Source organism: Camelus ferus, chromosome 6 (assembly GCF_009834535.1).
Source record: "Camelus ferus isolate YT-003-E chromosome 6, BCGSAC_Cfer_1.0, whole genome shotgun sequence".
Lineage (NCBI taxonomy): Eukaryota > Metazoa > Chordata > Mammalia > Artiodactyla > Camelidae > Camelus > Camelus ferus.
In genome coordinates, this window is record NC_045701.1 from 58,691,934 (window position 1) to 58,718,471 (window position 26,538).

The following is a 26,538-nucleotide window of genomic DNA, read 5'->3' on the forward strand; positions in this document are numbered from 1 at the left end:
ACCAGTGAAGCTTCTAGCATTGAATAGAAAGGGTGTCTTGGTCCTCTCCTATTGAGACCAATAGAATTTCCCCTACTTAAGCCTTCATATTGGCTTTATGCCCAAGTCTGCAAGATGGTTATATGTTAGACAAATATTCCCTACCCCTTAGGCTTCTCACAGCTTCTAAAGTGCCTGTCTCATGGTCAGGCTGTCATTCTCAGCTACAGCAACTGCATCACAGTCATTTGTGAGAAAATGGCAGGAAAAGTTTGTCCCCTAGGTAATGCCAGATTGTTAGAGAAGCAAGCAGATGGATAAGTGCCCCTGAGATGGCATTATGCCAAACAAGGATAGCATGGCATCTCCGAGGAAGGGCAGACGGTTCGTGTTTGTAACAACACCTGATAAGGGGCCTCCTTTTCAGCTTTGTCTCTTGACTCCTTGTTTTTATCCATCATTAGCAATTTCTTGGGGCTAAACAGATTCGAGTCAATTACCGATTGCATCATTTGCTGTGCTTTTAGAATGGCTTAGGTAGTTAACCTCTTAGTCTCCATTCTTAGTCTGTAAAATTGAATTTTACCTTCTGGAATTCTGAAGCTTAAGCAGAATAACAATGTGCTCACCACAGAGAATATGCTACTTCCCATCTTTTCTTTCTACTAAATGGAAAATCTGAAATACAAATGCTAATGTCCTTTCTGTATCCCTCACCTTCCTTAAACTTATTAGTCATTCAACCCTTAGGACAATTACTGCAATTAAATCAACAGTTGCTGTCCCAGAGGTGGAAAGTTGGTTTTGTTTCCATGTTATTTCTATTTGATGGCAGTGACTGCCCGGAGTATTCAAGTTAAGGAGGGTTCTGAGGCCAAATCTCTGCAAAGAAGGAAGACGCTTGTCAGGGCACCAGAGAAAGGCACAGGTGCATGTGTGCTGGCATCGGACTCATTAGTTCACATGTTCGGGGTGTGCCTGCTGGGTGCTGGGCATTGTGCTGGGCACAGAACATCCACAAAAGAGACCTATTTTATAGCCTTCTTTTATTCTTCTCTTAGTGGAGGGGAAAAGAGATCAGAGAGAGACAAGGCAAAAAGGAGAAAGAGAAAGAAGTGGAGGAAGAGAAGGGGGAAGGTAGGAATCTCGAGCTGTCCTCATGAGATCCTCCTTTCCTCTTGTTTTCCGTAAAAGTTCACTTTCTGTGATGAATCCAGTCAGTATGCAGTGAGCTTTATTACATAACAAACACTCTATAATCAGCACGTTGACTAAACACATGGATAAGATTTGGCCCCTCTTTTCAAGAAAATGCCCTTGAAGGTGGAGAAAGAAGGGCAGGTTCGGAAGCACACCTGCAGAGAAGTTTGTGGTTTTAGAAAATGTACATTTTGTAACTGCTTCCATGACTGACTTAATTGTTATCATAACACTCCAGGGTGAATATTACCATTATCCTATTTTTCAGGCAATCACACCAAGATGAGAGCTTCAACGACCTTGGGGATAACCTTGGGTCAGGCCCTTAGAGTCGGACAATGGCAGAGCAGTCCTTCTGACCCCAGGACTGAGGCACTGCCTGCTACGCCAGAGCTGCCCTATAGCTACGTGCCCAGGGCAGGGGGTTTGGGCTGGGGTGAGGAGTGCTCCGGACTGTACGGGATGTCAGCAGAGCCATGGATGGATGCTCAATGGGCATGGGGTGCATGAAGAGGGAAAGCAGTAGTAGCCCAGCCAGATTTCACTATAAAAAGCCTTGCCTTCCAAGCTTAGGAGTTTGGATTTTTATGCTGCAGGCAATGCTGCTGTGAATATATTGATGGAGAACAGAATAAGCTGCTCCCTGCTGGAAGCTGCTTGGTAATTCAGTTTATTTTTGCCTAAGGTAACATTTTATCTGAGGATAGACTATAATTATCAATTACAGGCATTCCGATTTTTTTTCAAGTAAGCAGAGTAATCAGAAATTAAATTGGGCCTGAAACAACCAATGCCATATTTAGCACGGATGTTTTAGGCTTTATTATTAACTTAAGTCACTGATGTTTTGAGTGGCAACCTAACTTAGAAAAGTAGTAGTAATGATTGTCAATGCTCGCTATTTTTATAGACTTTTCTAACACTCGTGATCTTTAGGGATCAGTGTTCTTATTTTCCTTATTTTTTCTCATTTTAGTTAATTCTTATTTTTTAAAAGTGTATTTGATAAGATGATTCATAGGAAGATGATTTGGTAAAGATCACTGGAGTAGGTACTCTCCATTTGATTTAAAAATGTCTTCTCTCTTGTTTTTTTCCCTTTAACAAATTTAGAAAATGTCAGATTAACATTGGCTGACCATTCCCTCCATATATGGTTGCAGTTGAGAATTTCCAGAGCTCATTTGGGAAAATAAAAATACAAGCCCTGGCAGCTCTCAATCCCTTTCTTTCCCACCTCCTCAGGGACCTTCTTCAATTAGCTCCTCCCTCACCTGTGTCTCCACGTGGTTCCCCTGGCCTCATGTCCAGTTACATCTTAGCAAATTCGTGATTTTTCTAAACCCTTCTGCCATCCTACCTCTCTGCTTCCCTTCATTAACAAACTTCTAAAAAGTGTTGTCCACATCTTGGCTATAATGCATCCCTTTACCCTGAATTCTAAATTGCCTCCCTCTCATCTTTTAATGGCCTTTTCTCAAGTCCCATTCCCACCCATCCCCTTTCCTACAGAATTTTGACACAATTATCCAGCTCTCCGCAGCACTTCTTTAGAGACTCACCTCCTAATTGGTTCTTGCTCTTCTTTCTTCACTCCCTTCACTGGCTCCCTTCTCCCTTGTTTTCTTCCCCATTTGCTAGAAGGGAGGCATGATCCTGGGCTCCATCCTTGGTCTTCTCTTCAGGCTCCCTCAACTCTTCCCTCTAATAGAGCTGAACCTGGACAAATAATTCTCAAGTTGTATCTCCTGCTCAACCTCTTCTCTAAGAATTAATCTTATAGACCAGACTAAACATTCTCATCTGCCTATGCTGCCAGCATGTCAAATTCAAACAGTTCAGAATCAAAATCTGTATTGCAGGTGGTTTCTCTGCCTATTGAAATCACACTTGTGTTGTCAGCCCATCTCAAAAGCTGTTTCATCCACAAATTCTTTTTTGATCCCTTGATCCTCTGATAATCTCAGAGCCTCCAGAGCACTTGATTCAAACTTCGTGAATGGTAATTATCATAGGCTGAGTGGTTAATAGTTGTCTGTGTAATAGTCTTATTACTAAAGAGCTGTATAGATTTTACTCCTCAATTTTCTCATCTGTAAATGAGGCCTTACTTTAGGGTAGTCATGAGAATTAAATAAATTAATATAGTGAAAGTGTTTAAAACAATGCCTGGAACAAAACAAACCACTCCACAGATTTAGTAATTGTTGTCAGTTCTATACTATGTACTACTTAAAAGTGGGAACTGCATTTTACTCATTTTTAAATCTCCTATAACACCTACCACAGCAATTTGCACATAACAGATACATAAAATATTGTTGAAATGGATAATAAGAAAGATTCATGTATTCAGAATTTTTAAAAGTATAGAGCTCAATATCTCCTGCAGTTTAGGTTTTAGTAGAAAAAGAAAAATACTAGGGAAAAAGGCAATTTCATCAGGGTCTCACACCACTTTTACACCTAGGCTGGCATAGCAAGAGCTGACATTCATGCAAGTATTACTGATCATTACTGTCATAAGAACTTGGAGGACATCTTGCATCACCAGATTAAACTGCACATAAAGTTTGGTTTTAAGTGCAATTTATTGTATCAGAATTATTACTTGATAATTAGTTTTAAGTGGCGGCTCTTACTTAACCTGTGATTTCAGTTAATGAGAACTCTGGATTCTCAGCTCTGAATCAGTGAGCTTCTGGAGTTGAAGAATGAATTGCTACCATGGCTCCAAATGTTATGTGTGTTTTTTTCCTTATTGCAGTGTGAATGCGTTCTGGTTCAGGATGGATTTGTATGTAAAATTAAGCCATGATATACAGTTCTTTAATGTGCACTTTTCTTTACTGCCTCTGTTCATGACAGAGTTGTTAGGTATACCTAGATTTAAGCATGTCTGTCTTTAGCCACAAAGGTCAAAGCAGCAAAACTGTGTGTTGGAAAAATACTCAACCGCTTGCAGTTAAGCCCTTGGACTCCCTTGTGTTGTTCCAATAAATGCCTGTTTAAATTAACATGCTTTAGTGAGTTTCCGTTACTGGCAACCAAGTAGTCTTGCTGAGGCAGCATTGCTCCTGAGCTGGAGGTTGCAGGGAGAAGGGCAGAGAAACACAGGAAAGGCAATGTTCTTAATAGGAAGAACCCAGTCCTCAAAATCAGCCAGTGATCCAAGTCCTTGTTTCATCATGCACTAGTTGTGTAAACTTGTGCCAGTTCTTAAAAAACAACTTGAGATTCAGTTTCCTCATTTGGGCAATAAAATAAAAATATTAATCAATATTAATCAGGATTTTGAAATTCTGAGAATTAGAAGTGATATTTGTAAAGAGCCCACCTAGCAGTGTCTGGTTCAATGGTGTGATACTATTGTTTGGAAATTTCATTTTAATAGCTTCAGAATAACTTTACTGACCAATAAATCATGCAGCTAAATTATAAAATAGTTAATTGGCTAAATACATTTAATATAATAACCAATTTTGGAATTAAAGAACAAAATTTAAAACAAAGTAAATTTTGGTAAAAAAAGAAAAAAAGTAAATGCACATTACCTGGTAAGAAACTCTATAAAGACCAGGGAGAAAATGCTCTGGATTTAGCACTCTTCTTCCCAATAGAGGTTAAAGATTCTACCATGAATTGGGCACCCAAGTGAGTTCACACAGATAACGTAACAGAATATAATAGAGTCCCTGAAGAAAGTTCCACTTATTCTATTGGGAATATATGTTTTTTGGGAGCAAACATCTGGGTGTTCTCTGCCACTTAGAAGAAGCAAAGAAAAGACATGAGCTAGATTTTGTTGTTGAAATTAGTTGACAAAATATGTCTGGATTTATTTCTGGGCTCTCTATTCTGTTCCACTGTTTTTATACCAGTCTCATACTTTCTGATTATCATAGTTCTGTAGTATAGTTTTAAATCAGTGAGCACAATACCTTTAACTCTGTTCTTCTTTCTCAAGACTGCTTTGGCTACCCAGGGCCTTTTGTGGTTCCTGCTGCATTTTCTATTTCTGTGAAAAGTGCCATTGCGAAACTCTTAGTTTTGTTGATTTTTTTCTATTCTCTACTTGACTTATTTCTGCTTTGATCTTTATTATTTCCTTCCTTTTGATAACTTTAGTTTATTCTTCTTTTTTAGTTCCTTCGGGTGTAAAGTTATGTTGTTTGAGATCTTTTTTAATGTAGGCATTTATCACTATAAACTTCCTATAGTACTGTTTTTGCTGCATTCCATAAGTTTTGGTAATTTATGTTTTTGTTTTCATTTGTCTTGAGATATTTTTAAATTCCCTTTTGATCCAGTGGTTGTTCAATAGCGTATTATTTAGTTTCCATGTATTTGTGAATTTTCCCATTTTCTTTCTGATTTCTAGCTTCATTCTGCTGTGGTCAAAAAGATGCATGGTATAATTTCTATTTTCTTAAATTTTATAAAGAGTTTTTCAGGACCTAACATGTGATCTATTATAGAGAATATTCCATGTGCACTTGAGAAGAATGTGTATTCTTCTGCTGATGGGTGAAAAAATGTATATGTCTGTTAGGTCCATTAGATCTGCAGTGTTGTTTAAGTTCACTGTTTCTTTATCAGTCTTTCTGCCTGGATGTCTATCCATATTGAATGTAGGTTGTTGAAGTCTTCTCCTATTACTGTATTGCTGTAAATTCCTCCTTTCAGATTTATCAATATTTGCTTTATGTACTAAGGTGTTTTAAAGTTGGATGCATATATATTTAAAATTGTTTTACATTACTGTTGAAGTGACCCTTTAATCATTATGCAATGAACTTCTTTGTCTCTAGAGACAGTTTTTGACTTAAAGTCCACTTTACCAACAAACTTCATACTTTATACTCTTGTGTTGCCATTTAGTGTCCTTTTATTTCTACTTGAAAAACTCCCTTTAACATATTAGGGAGCAACCAGAGAGAACTAATTCCAGCAGAATTCTTTTAAAAGGCAACTGGGACACAGGATACAAAATAATTCATTTCAATTTATTCATCAAAGAAAATGTGGCCAGCCACACTAATTCTGTAATATTGAATGTATTGAACTAAAGAAAAATTTAAAAGGAAAAAATCACAGTGAGGAGCTTGAGGATGGTGCCTATATAAAGCACTAGAGAAGCAGGTTGGAGTGTGAAGGCAAAATGGCCCTTAGCCCAGATCAGCGGAGCTTGCTTACTGTCCCTGAACCACATTCACATTAGCTGACATCAAACCACGGTGGGAACTTCCGTACGCCCCACCCACTTCCCTGTACTCAGAAGAAAGTGCTAAAGTTCAGCTGCCTAAAGCTGCCTAATTCAAGGACAATGTGGTGGTTGCTGGAACCTCATAGCAGTGAAGCAAGGCCCAGCACTCTGCTGCACTCAAGTGCACTCAGGTTAAGGGAGGAGCTGCCCCACTACTTCTCAGCAGTAATTCCTTACAGTGAGAAACAAGTGGGGAAACAGGTCTGGGCTCTGCACAGAAGGAAGAGTCTTCACAGTGGCCTAAGGGCCAGTGTGAGGCTCAGGGTGTCCTATGAGTTGAACTGTGTCCCTAGCAAAAGATATGTTGAAGTCTCAAACCCCAATACCTCAGAGTGTGATCTTATTTGGAAATAGGGTCTTTACAGAGGCAATCAAGTTAAAATGAGATCATCAGGGGACCCTAATCCAATGAGACTGGTAACCTGATAAAAAGGGGAAACTTGGACACTGAGGGCGGATGATTTGAAGACACAACGGGAGGAGATGCTCTTGTGCCTAGAGCAATGCACATGCAAGGCAAGGAAGGCCACGGGTTGCTGGCCACCAGCAGAAGCTGGAAGAGGCAAGGAAAGATCCTCCCCTGGAGCTCTCATAGAGAGCACGGCCCTGCCCACACCTTGGTTTTGGACTTGTAGCCTCCAGAACTGTGACAGGATAAATTTCTGTCATTTTAAGTCATCCAGTTTTTCGCATTTTGTTAGGGCAATACTAGGAAACTGACACAGGTGGGAAAAGAGAGGATGTTTGAACTATCCTACTCCCTTTTTCCTGAAATGATCCATAAAACATAGCACAGCTTCTTCACCTACTCACCCTCTGCTTGCTTAACTCATGTGTAGGCTATAAAAACTTTCTCCTATTCACAGCTTTCAGGATAACCTCACTTACTCTGGGTCACTGAGGGCTCTGCTCTTGGTCCACTTCTTGCCCAGTCATTGGGTCCTCACATTATTTCAATCATCTAGAATATCACTTGGACTGATGCTTCTTGTAGAAGCAGGATCGTATGTGCCCCATGTTCCATCTATTAAAACTCTACATCCACATAATTTTGTCAGGCTGGAGTTTCCTCAGGAAGCCTTCTTCACCACTGTCAGCAAACAGAATTCTTCATTAGGTCCTCTGAATGAGCAGCTGCTTATGAAAGAAATTCTAGGCCGACAGGAGGGAGGAAAATGCTGCAAATGCAGACACTGAAGGTCATCTTGACATAATAAATCCATTTAGCAGGAACTTTATCTCAAAGGTTGGAGACTGAAACACACATACACACACACAATCCTCTTCTGTGTATCTAGTAACCATAAAAAATAGCAAGCACTGGACCAAACTTATCTTCCTTCCCCAGACGATCTCTTTTTGGGCTTTCTAACCTGAAAAATGGTATTGCACTCTCCTGATTGGCTGGTCTTTGACAGAGTTGGGCTAGGATGAGGCCACAAGCTGCCTAGGATACAAAATTTAAAAAGGCACTCACTCTCAGGGTCAGACTTGGTCCTGAACTCCCACATGTAGTCAATCACCAATCCCAGTCCCATCCCCCTCCACGTCCTCTCTCTTAGTGGCTCCTCTGTGCACCGTGGGTACTTGGCATGCTGGGCTAGTATAAAGGATCAGGGACAGGTGAATATGTCCTTCCTATTCTCACTGTTGCTGCTTTAGTAAAAGCCTCATCATTTGTCACCTGTTTGTTGTTAGCTAGGGTGCAGCTGTCTTCTGTATTCTTCTAATCTCCAGTATTGTACATCCCCAGTGCGACTCTCTGAGATCTAAAGAACAGAGCACAAACTCCTTTGTATTCAAGTTTCTTGCTAGTGTGGGCTGGACCCACCCTTTCAGCCTTTACCTGGCACTACATTCCCACGCAGGCGCCTTACAGCCCAATTCAGCATGTTGCTCACTGTTCTTGGCATATACCATGAACCTTACTTAGTTCATGTTTCTTCTTCACCCTGGGATGAATCTTCTCCCTCTGGGAAAAGCCAGATCAGAACCCAGCCCCAAAGTCACCTTTGTGGCTCTAGTCTTATATGGCAGCTCTTCTTTCATGCTGCCTCTTACTTAGTGAGCATCTCCACATAGCTGCCTCCCATCTCCCCCATCTTGGCTGTTGGTACCGTGTCGTTAGTTTCCTGTGTGGCTGTCACATCACTTTGCACAGAACGGCAACTCCCTGAGTGCTTACTGAACCCAAGTCCAAAACTGATCAAAGGCAGTTACTTTTTGTAAGTAACTAGTCCTTTTTTCTTCCATTTTTAGTTGTCCCATGACTATTACTTTCATCCATTTCTGCCTCATCATCTTTGATTCTGACTTAGTGAAATAACACAGGCAACTGGACTTCTGCAGAAAGTGGTGAGCAATTGTTAGAAGACTTAGCTTGGTGAGGGCAGGAATCATTGTCTCTCTTATTCACAGCTCTGTTCTCAGTGCTTGGCACATAGTAGGTGCTCAATAATGATTACCAAAAGAGTGAGTTCACAGCAATTATAATTGTTTTATGCCACTGTTGTGTTGAACACTATTATAAAAAGTTTGTGGAGGATTTACAGCACTTTCAAGTGTTTTTAAAACTATTTAAATTATCTGCATCAACCCCACAGAGTACAATATGAAGAGCATTTTCCAGTTTTACTAGTCTTTAGTGATTTCTGTTAATAACCCAACAGAGTCATATACTAGGTTAAAGTTGGACTATGTGGTCCTGGAAACAGAAGTAAAGCGAGCACTTGTTCTCAGCCTTCCCAGCATGTCCATAGGAGATTGTATTTCTTAAGAGCTTCTGCATTTTCTGGTAAGATCATGAGAAGAGAGGGAGAAGTTTCTACATTTAGTAACATTTATTTATGCATTCATTATCAAGTACATAAGTGCAAATATCCAGAGTCCATAATTAAATCCATTAGAACTACAGAGAAAGTAATACAAATTGTAATAAAGTTAACATGCTGGTACTTTTTAGTTACCATACATGTAAATCAGCCCATCAGTTTCACACAACAAAAGTACTGCGTGTTTGTTTTGGGTTTATTCATTTATTTAATTATTTTAAGTTATACAAAACTGACTATCCTAAGTACGGTCGACTTGTTTTTATTTTTATGTTGTGTGTGTTGGAAAAACACTTAAACATTGGTCTACAAGTCTATATATTGTTATTAAAGATTAATCCAACCAGCAACCCAAGGACATATAAGCAGTTTCCACTATTGCATCAGCGCACTGGGCAGGAAAGGCCTAGCCACAGGGAACATGAGAAGCTACAGAAGCATTGCAGAGAAGAACATCGACGAAGGAAAGATAGCTTGGGCTCTCATCATCATGCACTTTTTTTTTAGCAACACAAAATTAAAAACCACATCTAATACACTTTTCTCTATACTTTAGTGCTTGACACAAGGGACTCAAATATCCTAAGAGTACAGGAACAGCCTAAAAACAGCTGTTTTAAAGTTTGTCTCTAAGATTATGGTACTGGGGAGAGAAACAATCGATTTGCAGTAACACATAAGACAGAGCTGTTACCACTTCAGACATTCCTGTTGGTGTCCAGTCCCTGGTGGGGTACTGACTTACTCAGCGTGCCTTTTAGCGCCTGGGATTTTAGCCTGAATCCTAAAAAGACAATATAAGAAGAAGGTGGTAAATCACAAGTGTTATTAACAAAAGCATTTTATGACTTCTTTATGTGTTGCTGCTTTAGTCAGCTAAGTGACCAAGTAGCTTAATATTCCAAAAGATATTATAATTTTAAGCATGAGTGTTTTCTAAACACATTTCTATGCAGCAATAAGAAGAAAGTGTAAGTTAGATAATGAATGACCCAAGGAAGCCACATTCCTTAAATCGTAACTTTTCAGGTAGACAAAGGTGTCGATTTATTTCACGATTTCAGAAGTTGCGGCATAGTCAGTTTATGATCCGATCTGGGACACTTCTGAAAGAGAAAGAGGGTTACTAACTATGCCAGGACAATCAGCATAAACAGGGATGGTTCCAGGAAAAGGAACATAGGGTCACCCTAAGCATAAACTACCTAGAACTGGAATCAAGAAACCTGAGTCCTAGTTTCAGCTCTCTACTAATTAGCTGCGTGACACAGGCCAGCTAATGAGCTTCCCTGGTCCTAGAGCAAATTAGATCTCTCCAATGCCCAACTTTCTGTGATTCTCTCAGTATGGCAGTATTACTTAATGGTAGGTTTATACTGGAAGCATTTTGATTTGTTAAATCAAAGCTTTCTGATCTTATGCAGTTTGGTTGAGACCTTCCTCTGTGCCAGGTACCCTTCTAGGTGCTGGAATTCAGTGAACAGAAGGGAGAAAGTCCTGCTCTCATGGAGCTTTCATTCTCAGAGAGGCTGAAGAGGCAGAAATAAACACGTAGGGAAACAAGAGAAGTACATATGGTGATAAATGCTATTTAAAAAAAAAACAGATGGAATGATAAGGCAGTGAGGGGACAGCAGTAGTAAGGTCGGAGTTGCCTACTTTAAATCCACTGATGCGAGAAACAGATGCCCAAAGGCAGAGAAGGGGCCTCCAGGCAAACACCAGAGTGCGAAGTGTTTCAGGAAGAGGAAGCAGGGAGTGCAGAGGCCATAAAGTGAGGACAAGCCTAGGAGGCAAGGAAAGTAGAGGCCAATATGCTTGGGAAGTCACGAGGGGAGGTCTGACAGGCAGGCAGTAACCAGATGGCGCTGGAACTTGTGGGTAGTGGGAAGGAATTTAGATTCTATTCTGTGAGATGGAAAGTCATCGACAAATTTTAGGCAAAGGAATGAAGAGATCAAAGAAGACCATGAAGGCGGTTATGTGAAAAAAGTAGAGAAACCAAAGTGAGAGCAATTACGGATGGAAGAAAAGGATGGAAGTCCAGGTGCCAGATGGCAATGGCCTGGGTTATATGGAAATGGATCCTTGGAAATGGAGCAAAGTGAACACTCTGGGGATCTAGTTTGGAGGTGCAGATGGCAAGACCCATCTGACATGTTGATGGACTGAATGTGCGGGCAAGGGGAAGATGGAGAGTAATCTAGGAAGATTCTTTGGTTTTTGGTCTGAGCAAACAGGTGAATGATAATGCCATTTACCAAGATGGTGATAACAGAAGGAAAAACAAAATCTGGGCTGAAATTGCAAGATCTGTTTGGCCATGTTGAATCTGAAATGTATATGAGATCTGAGAGAAAACATCAGATAATCAGATGAATAGATCAGGCACTCAGTAAGCCTTTTAAAACTTTATACCTCTATTAATAACATCTAGACTTGCATTGACTTAAAAAATGTCTCAGGCACATCAATGACTTATATTGGCTGTGACCAATTAACCAATTAAAATCTTCCAGGTATTTCTGTTGTATCCTATCTCATTTCCATCTGCCCCTCTTCCCATTCTATACTTGTAAAGTTGACTTTTTAAAAACTAACTTGTGGAGACACAAGTTGTGGAGTCCTTCACGTAGAGATAACCTTTGAGGCCACAGGACTGGATGAAAGGGAACCAGAGGAGGAGGAGCCAAGAGAAGATACCGGGAGAAGGGAGCTGAGGCTCCAGCAGTGTAAGTATTCAAGAAGAGTGTTTAACAGAGACAGCAGTGGTCATAAAGTGTGTCTGAGAGGTTGAGTGGGATGAGGATGGAGTGATGACTGTAGGATCTGGCAATAGGGAGGTCACTGGGACCCTGACAAAGAGCAACTTCAATGCTCAGGGTGAAGGCCTGATTGAAGTGAGGTAGGGGGGAGAGAAAACAGAGATAGCAACAGGAGACTGGAGAAATTATGACTGTGGAATAAGCCTGTAGAGGCAGAAATTGACATCACAGCAGAGAGGGAGCGAAACATTTCAACAGAGTCACTTTAGGTCTGTCTTCTCAAAAGTTTAACTTTTTTTTTCTTTTTTAGTTTTGAAATACTTTAGAGTATTATGGTAGACCAGGTATTAACTAATTCTACTTTTCTCGCATTGCAGAAGTCCTTTTTACCACACCCGTGACAGTGCCAACTAAGTTTTACATGAATAGCTGAATGAAAGTCAGGGAGCTCACGGTTTCACTGTTGAGCAACTCTCACTGCTACTGTTTTCCCTCATGTTCCATCCAAATCTCAGAACTTCTGGACTTTCCACTCATAGCTCTTTAGAGAAAAAGGGAAAGACTACTTCTTTCACAATGTTAGACCTCCAAATATTTGGGGATAGCTACTGTGTTCTTTTAAAGTTATCTCTTTTCTGATGTAACCATCCCCAGAAAAGTCTGGCTGTCACGATAATCACTGTCAGATTTCCTATACTTCAATACCTGGTCATGTTTCTGACATCACTCCAGAGTGTAATTGCATCTCTTAAAATGTTCAACTCTGAAACTGAACATCGATATGGAATGATCAATATGGAATATGAAACAACTCTGGTCTCTTTTGATTTAGACTTTATACTTCTATTAATAACATCTAAACTTGTATTGATTTTTAAAAATATGCCTCAGTACATTATTGACTCATATCTGGCTGTGACCAATTAATCAATTAACCCCCCCCCAGGTATTTTTCACACACAGCACTGTTGTATCCTATCTCATCTGCCCCTCCTCCTGTTTTATATTGGCTAAATTGACTTTTTAAAAACCTAAATGTAGGACTTTGCTTTCAATGTTACTTTCACTTAAATAATTTCAGTTCAGCATGTGTGCCTACTCAAGATCACTTGATTCATTTTGAATCTTGAACTTGCCATCTTCTGGTTTTGCTTTTGCTCCAAGCTGTGTGTCATCTAGAACTCTGATGAGCATATTTGATTATCTGATTTGTCTTCACATAGTCATGTGAAGCACTGGGATGGAAAGTCATGGAGTCAAGGGCAGGGCCCTGTGTCACATCACTACACCTCGCCCTGGACAGATATTTTGATGGATTAATTAACATCCGTAGGGTCTACTATTTCAACTTTTTAGAACTCTACCAACCTGTGCTGGTACCACCTGGACTATATGCCTCCATTTTCTCCTCAAGGACACCAAGAAGACTTGTCAGTACCCAACTGAAATTCAAATTCTTGCTGGCTAGAGGAGGCTGTATAATCCCTCAGTTTAGTGATCATAGAACGATCTAAATATTTACCTACATTTTACTAGTTCATTCTGGAACTTTGCTTGAAAGTAGGCATTCAATTCATCAAAAGATAATTTTTAGAATCTATTCTTATTTGAAAATCAGGACAGCTTCAGTTTTCAGGATGTCCTTCATTCTCCAATTTATTACAGATCACCAAGAGAGCTTCCAGCTTAAACCTGTAGGCTATTTTACCATCCCAGAATATAACTCACCTGGACACGGAGAGTTGTATTCACTTGAGGCATATTCTTATGAGGTTTTAAGTTATTCAAAGCTTTAATAGCCTCTATAATATTTATTTTCTTTTTAAAAAATTTGTCACCCTTTTCCCTTATTTTCAAAACCTTAAGAAGTGTTATTAATCCCATTTTAGAGCTGGAAAACTGAAACACAGAAATGTTAAATGACCTGGACAGAGTCATTCATTCCCTCAGCACAGAGGAGGGAGGAGTACCAAGGTCTCCTGACCCAGTCTGGGACTGTCCCCCACACCTCCCCCAAACGCTGAGCTGATCTCTAAATAGTAGGAGGAGGGTAACCATGATTATGACCATCTAACATTTATGGAGTGCTTCCTAGTCCAAGTAAGAGTAGTTTACAGATATATCTTTTCAACGTACAGATAAAGAAATGGGCTCAAAGAGTCAAAGGGCACTGATGATAATAACCTCATATAGCTAAAAATGCCAGACATGAACTCAAACTTGTCTATCTGAGTCCAAAGATCATGTTCTTAACTGTTTCACTAAAATGGTGTGAGTTCTTTAGCTGGAATTATTCTAACATGGAATCAGAATTTCAGAGGTTGAAGGAGGCTTAGAGGTAAGATCCCACCAGGAAATCTTCCTCCAAATTTAGTGTCAGACAAAACAGATTCTCTTGAAGAATTGTTGTTTCCTCCTTTCTGGTAACAAGAACTATGTAACTTACCCAGTTTCTCTTTCTGTTCTAGGTACCAGGAAGCTCAGAGCCAAATCTGACTGAAGCTCAATTACAGAAACCATATTAGCCCTTGTGGTTAATGTGTTTCCTTTATACTCCTTTTCACAGCCTTGATTTCCAATTTTAATTTAACCAACTATATTGTACACAAACATTCATGCATTGTATTCCTCTGCCATCTCTCCTTTCCCTCCATTTTAATAGGCCTATACTCTCATAACTTTTGTTTGAATTATGACAGCTTCCTTGCTGATCACCACATCTCCACCTTCCTCTCCATTTCTCCTCCCACTAGACCGTCACAGTAATCTGTGCAAAACACAAGCCTGATTATATCAATCTTCTGTGTAAAAACATCAAGAGCTGGCTACTTTCTGTTGGGTCAGAGGCATAACTCCTTAGAGCACTTCAATACTTGACCTCAGCCTCTTTCTAGACCCTTTCTAATTGATCTTTCCACCCATTTAAGCTTTAGACACACTGGCTGACTCACTGCTTACTGAACTTGATCTACTTTTTCATGCCTTCTCTGTCTATATTATTTCTTCTCACGGTGCCTTTCCCCTCATCATCCACCTGATGAATGTTTACCCATCCTTCAGGGCTGCTATAGACTGAGTATTTGTGTCCCCCTCCCCCCAAAATTCATATGTTGAAATCTAACTCCCCAATGTGTTGGTATTAGGAGGTGGGGCCTTTAGGAGGTTGCAGCCTTCACGAATGGGATTGATGCCATATAAGAAAAGACTCCATACTTCAGTAAAAAGAGAGAAAGAGACCCCAGAGAGCTTCCTTTCACTTCTGCCATGTGAGGACACAGCAAGACATCTGCACCAGAACCCAACCATGCTGGATTCTCATCTCAGACTTCCAGCCTCTAGAACTATGAGAAATAAATTTCTGTTGTTTATAAGCCAACCAGTCTGTGGTAGTTTATTATAGCAGCCCAAACCGACTAAGGCAAGGGCCCTCATTTTAGTGGCTTTCCATTATCCTCTCCAGGTAGGAGCAGTGGTTTCCTTAGCTCTCTCACCTTAGTACTTTATACAACTCCACTATCGTTCTGATACTGTCTTAGAGATATTCCTTTACAGTTTGGTCTGCACCCATCATCTGAGAGCTCTCCTAGGGTGGGATCATCTCATTCATCTTTTTATTCTCTGTACCTGTTACATGCAGTACCCAAGACATAATAGGTATGTCTCCTAGAAGCAACCAACCAATCAATCGAATAAAAAAATTAAGAGATGTGATTTGTTGAAGATCCTCAAACTAACTATTGGACAACTGATGACCAGAACTTCCATCTTCCAGTTTCCAAGCTCCTATTCTGGGGTACTTTGTTGTGGTTCCTGAACACAGTTCTAACTGCCAAAAAGTCACCTAGGGAGTTCATTAAAATATAGATCCCATTTCCTTTATTCTAGAAATTCTACTTCTGTAAGTCTGTTGTACAGTTTGGGAATTCATATTTTTAATACGTTCCCCAGGTTCTGGCAACCACCAAGTTTCATGCTATATACCGTGCTGCCATTTTTCAACACAAATAATGAGTATTTACCTTCAGTTTGTTGACTTTCATTAGGTATTAGCTACATTTGTGTCCAAGGTTATAATATCAGGCATTTTGAAATGTGCTGTAGATATGATACAGATCCAAAATCACCGTGAATTCAAGAGGAAGAATATAAACAATACACAGTAAAATCCAAAAACGTTATATACTTCAGAAGAGAACTATAATTGATGATACGCAAGTCAAATAGCAGAGAAAATTTAGCTGTTTTTTTTTTCCTTTTTTGTTCTGTTTTATACAGCTTTGACTATCTAAAGTACTTTCCTTTAATTCTGACTATCACCTAGGTCCAGCCACATGATTCTAAGATTACTGGAGAGAGTTCATGTCGACAAATTCTAGTCTTTTTGTGACATGTTTGTGTAGTTGAAGCCTAGGTCTGCTTTTGATTAAAACAAAATCTTGAGTAATAGTGACAAAATAAAAACCATCTTTTTAGACAAAGACGCATCTAAAAACAGTAATTTAAGAATTAAGGAAAACTACTAAGTTTAATGACTTTATGAACTGTAGTTACTTATAACTGAAATCTTTATCTCCTAATACATAGCCTATTTAGACTCAGGTTTAAAAAGCAATGGTGTTAATTATATAAGCAAACACACACTTGTTGAGTTGAAATAGTGTAATTTAAAATGTAACAAAAGTTTCAAAGATGAAAAAATATTTTCAGTTTTAAAAATAATTTCAATGGTTCAAAAATTAGTGATATTTACTGTTTAAAATATTGAAAATGTTTGTTAACTTATTTTTATTTCAATTAAACTGTTATAAATTAATTTTACTTTTCTAAATCAGGTTTTCTTCTTTCCTCCAACCCATCTTCCTTAGAAGTGAGCCAGTCCCCAAACAGAGCTTAATACCATTCATTCACTAAAACTCATTTATCATGATACCTGAAATTAACCATGAAAGTTTTGTTTAATTTGGGAGTTTTAAAATTTATACTTATTTTCTGAAATAATATAATTGGGATGGGTCTGAATGATCATAAATCAACCTATTATTTTATTATCCTTTTATTACTCCTACCTAATCCACTCAAATGCCTACCTTAGACAATCCCTCCTTTTTAAGAATTGCACTATGTAACTTACTTTGCCACAACAGCATTTATGTGAGTCCTCACAAGTCCCAGATATTGGTCAATCTGTGCCTACAAAGAGGAAGAAATCATGAGCACATCCAAAGTTCACCACATCAAAATTTAACATGAATGCTTGATGCTACATAGAACTTACCTGGTGCTTAACATACACTACAGGTAGAGTAAACATTGAAACCACAGCTGGGATGAAAAACAAATATAGTATTAAAATTCTGAGAGTACGAATAAGCTTACAGATACATTTTTATATAGCTATGTATATTATAGCACTATTTATGGCAACCAATAGTCTAGCTAAAAGATGGCAGGGCAGGTCACAAGGAAAACAAAAACATGCTGAGAACTTAACGAATATTAAGTCATTATTCGGAATGAGGGTACACTGTGTATGAATTTGAATTTCTATACGTGACTGCCATTGAAGCAGATATATATTTGAAGCCAAAAAAATCCAGTTGAAAATGAATTTCTATACGTGACTGCCATTGAAGCAGATATATATTTGAAGCCAAAAAAACCAGTTGTGGTTGGAAAAAAAAACCTTCAGACCAAGAAATACATTGTCATTGCATAATATATATTATACTCTATAGCTGAACTATGATGGTCAAGGAAGTTCTCTGCACTCAGAGAATCTGGCATTTGTTGCTAAGAATCCATCCAAGCAAGCTAACAGCTAACAGCCTAGGAAACTTTATGCTCACAGAGTGTGCGAGAGAAGACGTAACACACTCGTCTCTCCTTACCCATGAGCAGCAGGGTCAGGCCATTGAAGAGAGCGCCAACGTAAGTCAGGAGCCACATCAGGACTGCAAACTGAGGAATAGAATGATGATCAGTGCTCTAAAACCATTGTGACAGATAGGAGTCTCATTTCATTGAGTTCTTTAGATTAAAACTTGAGGTAACTACATCATGGTTTCAACAGGAAATGTAAGAGCATATAAAGCTCATTACAGAATAACTGAAGGAAGATCTAGTCTTCACTTCTCGCAGAACGCTTTGGATTTCTTGATTGCTTTGTTGTCAGATCTGAGGGACTTGATGAAATAACAATCTAGCGTAGGGTCATCAAACTGGCCCTTGACCTCTTTTTGTACAGCCCATGAGTTAAAAATGGATTTTGAAGTGGTCAATTAAAATCAAAACAAGAATAACATTTTGTGATATGAGAAAATAATAAAATTAAATTTTCAGTGTTCATGAACAATGTTTTACTAGCCCACAGCCACCGTCATTCATTTATGTAATGTCTTTGGCTGCTTTCCTGCTATAATGGCAGAACTGAGTAGCCACAACACGGACCACATAGCCTGCAAAGCCTAAAATACCTACTATACAGCCCTTTACAGATAAAGTTTGTTGATCCCCATTCTGGCCCACAATTTTTACACTACAAATATAAACAGAAATGTCACCTTAAGAGCCCTAAGATAAGTAATTGTAATCTCCCTGCTGTCTCCTCTAGTTATTACTCGCCAAGATATTATTACAAGTAAAGCAGCTTGAGGGTCAAGGTCTCATCACTTTCTTTCTGCTCTTTCTTCCTCAGTTACAGAGCAACCCGTGGTACATCCACCTGCCCTATGTGTACAAAGTACTCCGGGAGAACGAGGAACTCACGACAACCTTGCCTGGACTTCCCACACCTCTGCTCATGGCCTGCTGAATCATGACTGATGACTTTGGTTTTACATGTAAACCACAGGGCACTCATAGCAGCTTGGTCCCAGAATCCTGGTGAATTCAGTGAGAGCACCAGGAATAACACCCAGATGCCCAAGGTCCTCTACCCTTTGGGGGCTCCACTGCACAGCCCACATGTCTTGTCCTTATGGAGAGTCTGGCATTTCTTTCCAAGAAAAAGTATATATATTTTTCACATTCCCTAGATTTTTATTTTAAAATTAATTTTAGGAAACTGACTGAGGAATTGAAAATGGTAAGGAGAAACAACCTGATGTGTTGTAAGAAGTATAGAACTAGAAGCTGTGTGACCTGGGATTGATCTCAACTCTGTCAGTGACTCACTGCGCAATCTCAGGCAAGTGTCTCAACCTCTCTGAGCCATAGTTCCATTATCTGTAAAATGAGGGGATTAGACTGGAAAAGCTCCATGGTACTGTACAGCTGAAGGTTTCCTGACTCTAGAATATAATTAGCATTAGTTTTTTGTTTGTTTGTTTGTTTTTTAATTCTTCACCATGTGGTAGTTTATAACATTGTACCTTTAGGGAAAAAAACTCAAGACTGTCAAATGGAATGGTTTAAGCAATCGTACTTTTAAGGAATCCACCAGGTCCTGAACGAGAAAAAGCCTCCTCAGTTCTTTAAGTGTGTTGTTCACAGTAGAATTGCAGGCAGTCTGTGTACTTCTGAATCTGCTCCTGAGACAGGGTGATCTCGAGCTCCAAGTAGGCCCTGTCGACAAAACATCCCCACAGAGAACTCCATCAGAGGGAATTATGAAACAGCTAAAAGTTTTCCTTTTCCAACTCTGAGGATGACAGCCAGGTCATCCTGAAGGATTTATACCAGCCAGAAGGCTGCAGGGCACCACACACACATGCAGCCAGTACACTGGGGAACATGGGAGTCATGGCCCTTCAGTGGGACGCTGTGACTGCTTCTGTCTCCCATAGGCAGCATTACAGTGTGAGCTGATAATTCAGAGCAACTGGCTGGGAGCAGAGAAAAGTCAGTCCAAGATCAGCTCATTTGCTGAATTCTCTGTATACTTCTGGCCCACCAGGCAATTGTGAAAGTCCTCATTTCTTGTTGGCTGCATGAAGATGAACTGTCTTTTTAAATAACTGAGACATCTGAAAATCCTAGCTGCCAATTATTATTTGTCATCAAAACTCTAAGATTTCATGTTTAAATTCTGGAAAGTACTTTCAGGGTTTTCTAGAGAACTCTGAAAACCTAAGTGACCTGGGCCATATTAAAATGCTAGCTGGTTCTAGTAAGAGTGGCAATTCTAGTTTCCATTTGTTTAAATGGTTAAATGAACTCTTGAGTAGATAAACCAGGCTCCTCAAATATATAGAAACCAATCTATCCTCCTGTTTTGCTCTCCCTCCTCCAAGAGGCCATCCTCTCTCTTTTCTTCCCTCCCTCTGCCATGTTGTCTACTTAGAGGATATTTCTAGACTACTTACAGAGCTCACTTAACTCTCAGAATTGACAGGAAAAGAGTAAAGTGAATTTGGCTTGAGTTTTAGGGAGTTTATGTTTAAATGTTTGGCTTTTTAGAAAAACAATGGAAAAATACTGATTTGCCTAGATGGTATGTTTTCAATCAAAATGTACTCTTAGATATTTCTTTTACTGATAAAAACAATTCAGCCAAAGGAAAGTTTTACATTTTAAATTTGTCTCCTAATGGAAGATAAAAGTAGTTGAGCTAATTGTAATTAGACTCTTGGTCTTACAACTGGGTAGTTACAGAAGAAGACAAGCCAAATGAGAGTTAAGTCTTCAGTATAACTTGACAGCCTTGGGTCCAAGAACGTGGGAGAAACCAGCCTCTCTTGGATGGCTGAGGGCAGAGGCTGGGGCAGGGCAGACTCTAGAGGTGTGGATACTGGTCATGGGCTAGGGTCACTGAAGCAGGTGTGGTATTCACCCTGGCAAGATGACATTCCACTTCTCTGCTCTTCCAATCTTTGGGATGGGACTTGTGCTGCCAAGTTATAGCCCGGAAGACCCATTAACTCTGCATTAGCAAAAGGCCAAATATATCCCAAGGGCAAGAATGATCAAACTGTAACTGTGTCTGATACAGTTGTTGGCCTTGACTAAGGCCAAGAACCAGAGGCTGGGAAGGGAGGTCTGATACACAGCCTTTTCCCTCTTGTCCACCAGCCCTCATAACGAACACCAGAGTCACTTCCCTCTTTTTTCAGAGCCTGGTGTCCCGAGGCCTTGATTCAGCTAACCAGTGAGCGTGAGCTTGGGAGGATTCAGAGACATCGCCAGCGAATTACTGGGGCTGGCTCAGAGACTATATGCAGCAGCAACTACAAGTCTCGCCCAGGACACAGAAATATCCCTGAGTGACAGGAGGTGACGATTCCTGTAGTGAGGCCTGCACTCTGGGGCCAGCACCGGGTGAAGGGGTGACTCTGACAATCAGTGCTAAGATACCCGGGGGTCACAAGCTAGACTCAGGAGTATGCTGGGTAGCATGCAGCTGGCAGTGCTAGTATCTCCCTCTGCCACGTTTCATACATCTTCTTAACGTACTGCCTTTTAAAAAGAAAGAACTCCTCTTCAGCGTTCATTCTCATCAGATTTCCCCTGTATAAAAATACAGAAGAGGGTGCATAAGACTGTTCGTGAACCTTGCATCTCTCAGAAGGTTGCCTTTGATATTAAACTTCCAGAAGGAGCACAGAAGTAAAAATCCAAACAGCCTAGTCCTGCCTTTGTGCTATTTACTACCATATGACTTTGGGCTACTCAAATTTACTTCTTAGAACCTCAGTTTTTCCACCTGTCAATAGGGATTATAATGTTCTGCCTTCTACACAGAATTGGGAGTAGTAATTGTTGAAATATTACTTAAATTATAAAACATTTTATACATATAATGGATTATGATTACTATTAGTAATAATTAAATATAAAACTAATATTAAATATAATGTTTTAACATTTCATAAATTCACACACAAGAAAATAATCTATATTATAGAAATTATAGAAATTAATATTAAAGTTAAATATTTAATATTTAGTGGTAATCAAAATGTAAAAGCTCAGTAAAGCAACAAGTTACAGAATAGGGATAACTGAGTTTGTTTTAGAAATTTACCAGAAATATTAGATATTAAAAAAGAAAGCTCTAAAGGAGACTCCACGAGGCCTGTTAGGTGTCAGAGAAGCATGATCCAATATGCGCAGGAACTGAAACAGAGGCAGCTGAGAGAACCACGTGAGAGGCGGGCAAGGGCTGGTCTGGGGGGAGCACTCACTTGAAAGGGTGGCCCTCGTCGGTTTTCTGCACAGCTTGTAAAACAGACTTGTAGATGCGGAAACTGATGGTGGCCGAGAGTGCAGCGAGGGCCAGGTAGGCCACGACGCTCACCACGCTGAACTGGGTCAGAGAGAAAAGCAGCAGCAGGAAGCTCCCAAACACGATCCCCGTCTGTTTGATGTCCCTCCAGTACAGCAGGTCGATAGCTGCAGGGAGGAGACACACACACAGACACACCGCTTAACTCCGGCGGGGCTGCTCGGGGAGCTGCTGCAGCTCATTCTGTAAAGCCACGGTTGCTACTCACCAGCTTCTGGATTCCTAAACACAAGTGAGTAGACACAGGGCTATTCCCAGGGCACTTACTGCCATTCCATTATGTGTTGGAAGAATCTTTCCCATTACAGAGGATAATCCATAAATTCACAGATAAAGGAAAGGCTGTTGAGTATCCAGTGGCCACATCTCCATGAGCAAATCTCAGTGGGCTATGTCATCTGCACAGTGGCCCAAACTATGTGGCTCTGAAACAAAACTGAAAAAGCTAAGTACCTATTCTCTTCTTTTGGTTGGCATTGATCCCATATATCCTGATGCCCTGCTGACAGTTCAGTGTCTCCATGGTGGCCTGTAGATGTGTCTATCAGTCATGTACATGTCCCTGCTGCTGAGAAGGGGCAGCAACAATGAAGCAGACGTTCTGGAGAAGTGGAGCCTTTAGGAGCATGGCAGCAGGTACAGGAGACCCCAGCCAACACCACAGGCTTGTGAATAAAGATATGGCCTGCCTCCAAATTGAGTAAAACTGAAAGATTAGTAGCTGTCTCTAGAAACCCTGGAAGTGACATTTGGATTAAACCATTTTGTACCATATGATTTGTTCACTTACATTCTGTGACTTAAAAATCTGGAATACAAGTTTCAAAATATACATCACATCTATCACTCAGTTATTTCCCTCTTTCAACTTAGAAACAAAAAGTGAAGTTCAAAAGAATAAGGCCATGATGCTTCAAATATGATATAAAATGGAAATATTTTGAATATTCCAGTCACCAGATTATGAAAAAAAGCACAGAAGACTTGCTGAAGAATGTATGCAAATGTATTCTCCAACTGGGCAAGTAACAAATGATTTTTTGAAGATATAATTGACATATAATATTGTGTAAGTTTAAGGTGTACAACATGCTGACTGGAGATATATATATATATATATATATCTCAATGTGATTACCACCATAGCATAAGCTAACTCCTCTATCACATCACATAATTATCATTTCTTTTTCATGGTGAGGCCATTTAAGATCAAGTCTCTTCACAACTTTGAAATATATAATACAGTACTGTTGACTATATTTACCTTGCTGTACTCCAGGACTTATTTGTCTGCTAGTTGCAAGTGTGTACCCTTTGACCACCATCTTCCTAGTTCCCCCACACCCTAACCCTGGTAACCATCATTCTACTCTGTTCCTATGAGTTCAACTTTTTTACATTTCACATATAAATGAGATCATACGGTATTCATCTTCCTCTGTCTGATTCATCTCATTTAGCATAAGGCTCTCAAGGTCTATGCATATTGCAATGACAAATTTTTTAAAATTGAAGTATAGTCAGTTTACAATGTTGTGTCAATTTCTGGTGTATAGCACAATGTTTCAGTCATACATTAATATATATATATTTGCTTTCATATTCTTTTTCACCATAAGCTACTACAAGATATTGAATATAGTTCCCTATACTATACAGTATAAACTTGTTTATCTATTTTATATATACCAGTAAGTATCTGCAAATCTCAAATTCCCAATTTATCCCTTCCCACCCTCTTCCCCCTTGGTTTGTTTACTAAGTCTGTGAGTTTATTTCTGCTTATACGTAAGTTCATTTGTCTTTTTTTTTCTTTTTAGATTCCACATATGAGTGATATCATATAGTATTTTTCTTTCTCTTTCTGTCTTACTTCACATAGAATGACATTCTCCAGGGCCATCCATGTTGCTGCACATGGCATTATTTTATTCTTTTTTATGACTGAGTAGTATTCCATTATATAAATATACCACAACTTCTTTATCCAGTCATCTGCCAATGGACTTTTAGGTTGTTTCCATGTCTTGGCTATTGTAAACAGTGTTGCTATGAACACTGGGGTGCATGTGTCTGACAAATTGTTTTTATAGAATGCTGTGTCAGTAAATCTTCAGAAAGAGAAAATATGACACAACATTCCCATCTCATGACAAAATGAGACTGGCAGTTCTTTACACTACCAGCTTCATATGCAGTGTACCTGGAGGCACCTGGTTTAAGAATTAGATGCCAGTCTCAAAGGAAAACTGGGGTGACTAGGTTGAAGAGAGCAGGGAACTTCTCCCATCACACTCAGGTAGGTAACTAGCTGAGAGAACAGCACTGAAAAGGTCACAAAGCCTAATGGCAATCTGAAACTGTTAAGAGGACACAAGGAATGTTAGGAATGTTGTGGAGTAGAGCATTAACCCTCAGCAGCAGACTTTCTCAGGCTGGCTGGAGAGTAAATTAGGGGCTTCAAGTAGGAGGGGGGATCTTTTATAACAGGCTGAGGATGCCCCAGCAATCCGAAGCTGCAGAGAGAATTTACTTTTGAGCTGACCTGTCATTCATTCCCACCTACTCCCCACCCACCACTACCTGGCCCACCAATGACATTAACTCACAAAGATTACAGTAGTCAGCTATTTTGTTGGGGAAATTTTTGTTTCCTTTCTTCTACAACACTTCTACAATGCAGGAAACAGCAGAGAGGATCATAGTGTTGGGGTGAAACAGAGATTTTTCTCTCTTTTGAGTGGTACTAGTTCTTAAAGTAGGCTTCCAAGACCAAAGGAAAAGCACTGCTACTCCAAAGCTTCTCTCTTCTCCCAGCCCCAATCACCAGTCACACTGACATTCCACTATCAGAATGAATTCCACTTTTTTTGGTCGTCTTTTTTAATGAAAGATCCAAAGACCCAGAAGGGGATAATACATTAAAGATTAGCTAGTCATTAACAACAAAAGACGGAATGATCTGTGCTAAAGGGGGTTACTCCTCAGGGCTAGGGATAGCAGTCTTACCCACCCCTGAGATGAAGTGAAGGGGCACTGGGAGACCCTGCAGGTAGTTTTCAGGCAAAGAGGAGATAAAATCTCCTATTTTCAAGTGAATCCCCACTTAACGAATTGCATTAACACCCGTTAAAAATGGTATGGCCTCTAGAAAAGCCTTTTGAATCTCCATACCTCTGTTCAAACAGCCTGAGAATGATAGGTACCAGGTAGGGGCTTTACTTGAAGAAGCTTTGGGCAGAGAACAATAACAGTTAACTAAATAACATTAGTTTGTTACAGGTCTTTAATCAACATGCTAAAAATTGCTAGAGGTTTCTAGAGGTTAACAAAAGTTTTATCTTAAAACATCAATGAGATGTAGATTCTAGGTAGTCTGTGACATGATTCTCTACACAGATTCTGAAATGCTCAAAGTACTTTCAGGTGTTATTTCACTTAAATCTCACAATAAACTCCATTAGACATGTGTATAACAGGCAAGGAAACTAGAAGTTAAGAAACTTATATATCGACTAGTTAATTAAATAAGCAAGATCAAATCCTAAGTTCAATGTTTTTTTTCCAAAATAAAACAGTTGCCTCTCTCACATTATGTGGTTAGATGTTAAATGATTCCCAGAGTATGCAGAATTAATTTGGGGGCAACCTGATTGTATTTAAATCTGGATTTATCCCTTTCAGAGCTAGAAAATTTATAGTGAATTTTTTTCTTTCAGGGAAATCAAGTCATTATCAACAGTAAACAGTCATTGGTCATCTCTTTATTTGGTAAGCACAGGAATGAAGAGATCATAAAATTCTGTTCCTGTTCTTAAGGCACTTAAGATCTAGCTGGGAAGACTGGATACTCATTTTAAAAAAATGCTGCATCAATGTCAATGTATCTTGTGTTGTCAGAGGTGGCCAAAGCTGAGTTCAAGGAAGGGATAGTCCTAGAATTGATGAAAGAGGATGTGGAATGGTTTGTGAATGAACAATTTGTTAAGGAGATGGGGTGGATAAAGGGAAATATTATGAAGTATTAGTTGACAAGAATGGTGACTAATTAGCTGTGGGAGAAAGAACTAATTAAGGGTGAAAGCAAGGTTTCAAAGCTGGGTGACAGAGTGATTAGCATCACTGACAAAAATAGGAAATCTGAGGGAGAACTGATTTGGGAAAAAGCTGACACCTGTTTTTATACCTCTAGGTTCTGCTGTGATGACATCAAAGTAGGGCATTTTGACACAGCCTGGGGCAGAGATGGGATAGGGATTACAAGTGAAATGA

The 26,538-nt window shown here is 39.6% G+C and overlaps 1 protein-coding gene across 1 annotated transcript in view; it reads right to left on the reverse strand.

Annotated features, from left to right (window-relative positions):
* Positions 1-9,266: 9,266 nt before the first annotated feature.
* Positions 9,267-26,538, reverse strand: part of RTN1 (reticulon 1) — a 208,013-nt gene continuing 190,741 nt past the window's right edge. Inside the window, 7 exon segments of the mRNA XM_032482135.1 lie at positions 9,267-10,060; positions 17,173-17,231; positions 17,317-17,363; positions 17,930-17,999; positions 19,465-19,530; positions 19,532-19,604; positions 22,163-22,370. Coding sequence (XP_032338026.1) covers positions 10,018-10,060; positions 17,173-17,231; positions 17,317-17,363; positions 17,930-17,999; positions 19,465-19,530; positions 19,532-19,604; positions 22,163-22,370 — 566 coding nt within the window. The 3' untranslated portion in view covers positions 9,267-10,017.